This window comes from Calidris pugnax, unplaced genomic scaffold (assembly GCF_001431845.1).
Source record: "Calidris pugnax isolate Ruff unplaced genomic scaffold, ASM143184v1 scaffold107, whole genome shotgun sequence".
Classification (NCBI taxonomy): Eukaryota; Metazoa; Chordata; class Aves; order Charadriiformes; family Scolopacidae; genus Calidris; species Calidris pugnax.
In genome coordinates this window covers 2,666,642-2,671,509 of record NW_015090901.1, presented here as the reverse complement: position 1 = coordinate 2,671,509, position 4,868 = coordinate 2,666,642, and the positions used below count along the sequence as shown (strand labels likewise).

The 4,868-nt window shown below is 60.1% G+C and overlaps 2 protein-coding genes across 2 annotated transcripts in view; both read right to left on the bottom strand.

Moving 5' to 3' along the window:
* The window catches only part of CCDC86 (coiled-coil domain containing 86), an 8,539-nt gene extending 8,276 nt beyond the window's left edge, over nt 1-263 (bottom strand). The window contains exon 1 of the mRNA XM_014948820.1: nt 70-263. Within this exon, the coding sequence (XP_014804306.1) occupies nt 70-245 (176 nt within the window). The 5' untranslated portion in view covers nt 246-263. The remainder of the gene's footprint in view (nt 1-69) is intronic.
* Nucleotides 264-557: 294 nt separating this feature from the next.
* LOC106891972 (membrane-spanning 4-domains subfamily A member 15-like) lies at nt 558-4,547 on the bottom strand. Its single transcript, XM_014948818.1, has 7 exons — nt 4,402-4,547; nt 4,095-4,268; nt 3,713-3,832; nt 3,422-3,478; nt 2,193-2,348; nt 935-1,054; nt 558-778 (listed from the first exon to the last, which is right to left on the bottom strand). Exons 2-7 carry the CDS (start codon nt 4,263-4,265, stop codon nt 770-772), a joined length of 633 nt encoding a protein of 210 aa, XP_014804304.1. The 5' UTR covers nt 4,266-4,268; nt 4,402-4,547; the 3' UTR covers nt 558-769.
* Between the last annotated feature and the right edge of the window lie 321 nt (nt 4,548-4,868).

The window sequence follows — 4,868 nt, the reverse complement described above, 5'->3', positions numbered from 1 at the left end:
AAGAGCCTCCCCCCGGCCCTGGAGACCCCTGCCAGAGGCCTAACACCCCCCCCCATCCACAGCGCCCACCTCTTCTTGCCGGGGTCCTTCCACACCCGCCCGGACTTGGGCCTGCCCCGCGGGATGGTGACCGCCACCGTCGCCTCCTTTCGCTTCTTGGCGGCTTTCCGACGCCTCCGGGCCGGGACCGGGGTCTCCCCGTTGGGCTCCTCAGAGCCCGGGCCCCCCCCGCGTTCCCCCTCCATTCCCCACGCGGCCCACCTTCCCCTCCGGCGCCGGGAGATGACGTCACGAGGAGGCGCGCCGCCGCACGCATGCGAAAGGCGGAAGCGCGACGCAGCCGAGCATCCCCACGAGCGCCATTTTGGTGTCGGGCAGCTTTTCCCGCCTCCCTGACGGCGCTACGTGGGGGCTGCCATGTTTGTTCCGGGCAGGCCCGTACCCGTGCCCATCCCCACGGCGGCCCGTTCCCGGTGCCCTCCTACCCCGCCTAATCCCACCCGGTGCGACGGCACCCCGCTCCCTGACGGAGTCCCGGAGAGATGTGTGGCCTGGGCTGGGGGTAAAGGCCTTTATTGGGGGCCAAACCCTCAGAGAGAGGCCTCCTTCCCAGGGCCAGGCCTAGGCCCGGGGGCACGGAGGGGCCTTGGGCTCCATCTGGCTCCACCATCCGGTACCGAGGAGGCCCCACTGGGCCTCAACACCTCGGCTGCAGCGGGGCTGGGGCGTCCGGTGGTTCTTAACGGGATGGCTGCGGGCTCCGCCGTGGCTACAGCGCCTGGGAGAGGAAAAAGTGGGGAAAACCTCGCTTTTTGGGGTCACGGAGAGAGACCTCCCTGGGGCTGCCCCTCAGAGGAAGGAAGGGGGAGAATGATGCTGCCCGGCTGCCGCAGAAACACCGGAATTGGTGTCCCTGGGGCCCCGTCCCCCTCACCATCCGTGTGTAGTTGTGCTGCTTGACGGCGTTGTAGCCGAAGGCCAGGGCTGCCACCGCCGTGCAGAACTCCAGGAGGCAGAAGATGACCAACATGGAGTCCAGCCAGTTGCTCAGCATCTGCGAGGAGGAGGAGAGTGGGAGGGAGTCACCCAGCGGGTCCTTCGTCCCCCTCCCCCTGCGTGGGCAGCCACCCAGGGAGGCTCAGACCCACCACTGGAGCAGGACAGAATCACAGAATCAATCTTCTAGGTTGGAAGGGACCTCAAAGATCATCTTGTCCAACCGTCAACCTAACTGACAAAAATAGACACCCACACAACAAACAAGGAGCATCATCACTAAACCATACCTCCCAGCACTACATCAACCCGTCTTTTCACTGAATTTCACTGAATTTTAGAGTTGGAAGGGACCATAGAGATCATCTAGTCCAACTCCCCTGCTGAAGCAGGATTGCCTAGAGCTAGAGCATGTTACTCAGGAGCATCCAGGCGGGTCTTGAAAATCTCCAAGGAAGGGGACTCCACACCCTCCCTGGGCAGCCTCTTCCAGGGTTGTGTCACCCTCACCGTGAAAAGTTTCTCCTCATATTTGAGTGGAACCTCTTCTGTTCCAACTTGTGCCCGTTGCCCCTCCCACTGAAAAGAGTCTGGCTCCCTCCTCCTTCAACCCTCCCTTGAGATACTTGTAGGCGTTGATAAGGTCTCCCCTCAGCCTTCTCTTCTCCAGACTAAAGAGTCCCAGCTCTCTCAGTCTCTCCTCATAAGGGAGATGCTCCAATCCTTGAATCATCTTTGTTGCCCTTTGCTGGACTCTTTCTAGTAGTTCCCTGTCCCTCTTGAACTGGGAAGCCCAGAACTGGACGCAGTACTCTAGTTGTGGCCTCCCCAGTGCACAGTAGAGGGGGAGAATGACTTCGCTTGACCTGCTGGCTACACTCTTCCCTATGCAACCCAAGATACCATTGGCCTCCAGGGTAATGGTGCACCTCCAGGGATGGTGCCTCAACCACCTCCCTGGGCAGCCCATTCCAACATCTGATAACCCTTTCAGTGAAAAAAATTTTGCCTAATATCCAGCCAAAAATATTTTGCTGGAGAGGGGACAGCAGAGGCTACAAAGATGATGAGGGGCCCGGAGCATCTCTCTCATGAGGAAAGGCTGAGGGACCTGGGGCTTTTCAGTCTGGAGAAGAGAAGACTGAGGGGGGGATCTGATCAACACCTATAAATACTCTAGGACCGGGAGGCTCTACCTTGTTCTCGATGTCCGAGCACCAGTCGGGTCTCAGCTGGTACTGCGTGTTGTGCTCGCAGCCGGGGATGTCGCGGGTGATGGCCGTGGTGTGGAGGAGGGTGGCCACCAGCGTGCTGAGGATGACACCCACGTTGATGACGCAGCAGGTCTTCACCTGTGGGGGGGTCACCTCGCCATCAGCAGCTCTGTCCTGGCCCTTTCTGCCCCCACCGAGAGCACCCACCAGGAACCGTGCGGGTGGCAGCAGGATGCCCACCCTGCCAGAGACCCCCGTGAGGTGCCCCACAGCCGAGGGAGACACAGCCCAAGGTTTCTTTTTAGAATTGCCCAGGCCGGAAGGGACCTCCAAAGGTCATCTAGTCCCACCTTCCCACAGTCAGCAGGGACACCCCCAACTAGACCAGGTTGCCCAGGGCCTCGTCGAGCCTCTCCTTGAATATCTCCAGGGAAGGGGCCTCAACCACCTCCCTGGGCAACCTGTCCCAGTGCTCCACCACCCTCCCAGTGAAGAACCCTCTCCTCATCTCCAGTCTAAAGCTGTTCCCCTCCAGCTTGAAGCCATTGCCCCTCGTCCTGTCACTGCAGGCCTTTCTAAACAGGCTCTCCCCAGCCTTCCTGTAGGCTCCCTTCAGGTACTGGAAGGCTGCTATTAGGTCTCCCCGGAGCCTCCTCTTCTCCAGGCTGAACAACCCCAGCTCCCTCAGCCTGTCCTCGGAGCAGAGGTGCTCCATCCCCCTGATCATCCTTGTGGCCCTCCTCTGGACCCTCTCCATCAGGTCCATGTCCTTCTTCTATTGAGGGCTCCAGCCCTGCACACAATACTCCAGGTGAGGTCTCACCAGAGCAGAGTAAAGTGGCAGAATCACCTCTCTGGACCTGCTGAGAGGTGATTCTGCCACTTTGCTCTGGTCTGTTTGATCTGCCTGAGCCCAGGTGGAGGGCTCCGACCTGGATTATTCAACTCAGGACAATAGATTCCTGGAGAAGCCACCCGAGGCACCCACCCTCCGTGTCACCTTTTGTCCCCATCATCCGAGAATGACTCCACCAGGCTCCAAGGGGCTGGTGGAAGCCCTGAAGCGTGAAGGATTTGCCCATCCTCTGGTTGATGAGGCGGGTGAGACACAGAGGGGGGTCTCGCTGTAGACCCTGCGGGGTGAAGCCAGGCTGCGGAGGGGACCCACCAGCCCAAGTCACAGAAGCAATGCCCAGGGGGGGACACTTTACCAGCAAGATGTTGTCTCTTTTCTCACTTTCCACCAGCAGAGAGCCCGAGAGCAGGAGCTGCTCCGAAAACAGAGAAAGGAGGGTGTCAGCAGTACCCCCTCCCTGTCACCCATCCCTGCACATCTTGCCACCCTTCCAGCTATGAGGGGCTGCACGTGGAGCTCCCTTCATCCCCAGAGGCACCCCAGAAGATGTTGGGGTAAGAGGGGACCCTGGTAATGAGGGAATCTGGTCCCAAATCCACCAAAATCCTCCTTCACCAAAGTAAAGATCAAGCATGTCCCTGCTTACCAGGAGCCCGAGCCAGAAGAGGACCCCGCTGGCCACAGGGATGGAATAGGTCCCTCTCTCTGACAACGTCAGGATGATCCCGAAGCAGATGTGGACGATCCCAGTGAAGATATGGATGGTCTGGGGGGAAGGATGGAGGAGAGGGATTCCCCCCTCCCGGCCCCGGGTCACTCTTGGCCCCAAAGTGCTGCCTCTCTGCCAGCACCCACAAAGGATGGATGTCACCATCGGTGCTGGCCGTGTCCCAACCCATCCCACAGCCACACCGTGTCCTTCAGCAAAGAGAGCTGGTCCCAAATGTCACCTCTGCCCCAACTGAGGAGAACCTCAAGCAGGATAATCCCTGGGGTGCCCTGTCTCCCTGGGGGACCCCGTGTCTCACCCCCAGCGCCTTGGGATGAGCTTTTCTGAAGCCTTGGACTTGAAACGACAACATGGTGGAGGCGGGTGGCTTGGAACCAGAAGCCAGCTGGGCTGCTCGGGGGTCTGTGGGCGGGATGACCTCCGTGATGATCCTCACACCCCCAGAATCGGTCACCGTGGTGGCCGCCATCGCCTGTGGGCAGAGGGTGGAAGCTGAAGGACCAGGCCAGCTCACACCTTGGGACGTGTCCATGCGAGCGATGACACAAAAAGCACTGACAGCCTCTTAAAAGGGATGTCCCACACCTCTCCCCCCACCCAGGTACCTCCTTCAGCCTGGGCTTGCCCTCCTCCTCCTCCCCGTGGCCACCAGTTAGCGGTCCCTTCTCTGTGCGTACGTCCCCAGGAGGTGGTGGTGATCGGGCAGGGACGTGGTCCTGGCCGCCCTTTGCTCCCTGCAGGAAGTTTGTTCATGGAAATCTCATCGGTCCCCTCTTGCTCAACGAGGTGGCTTCACCAATGGAGTGGGGAAAAGGTGGCAACCCCCGGGGAGTGGAGGGAGAGGGGCTTCCCAAGCCCGAGGTGGCCACCCCTTTGTCCCTGGGGATGCTCTGAGGAGGAGACCCCAGAGGAAACCCCCTTCCCTGCCCAGGCTTGGGTGAGTCCTCTCCATCCCCAGTTGCAGACGCTTTGCTGAGGCCCCACCTCTGCAATTAACCACCTAACGAGGTGCTGGGCGATTCCTTTGGCTGCCCTCGTTAGCCCAGGGAGAAAAAAGGGAGCGGAACAGCTT

Excerpts from the sequence above, each read along its gene's own strand:
- LOC106891972 (XM_014948818.1), bottom strand. The coding sequence starts at position 4,265 with ATGGCGGCCACCACGGTGACCGATTCTGGGGGTGTGAGGATCATCACG. Across the intron at positions 3,479-3,712 it reads TCTTCTGGCTCGGGCTCCTG|CTCCTGCTCTCGGGCTCTCT; the intron begins GTAAGCAGGGAC and ends TTTTCGGAGCAG. Across the intron at positions 2,349-3,421 it reads AAAGAGACAACATCTTGCTG|GTGAAGACCTGCTGCGTCAT; the intron begins GTAAAGTGTCCC and ends ACCCCCCCACAG.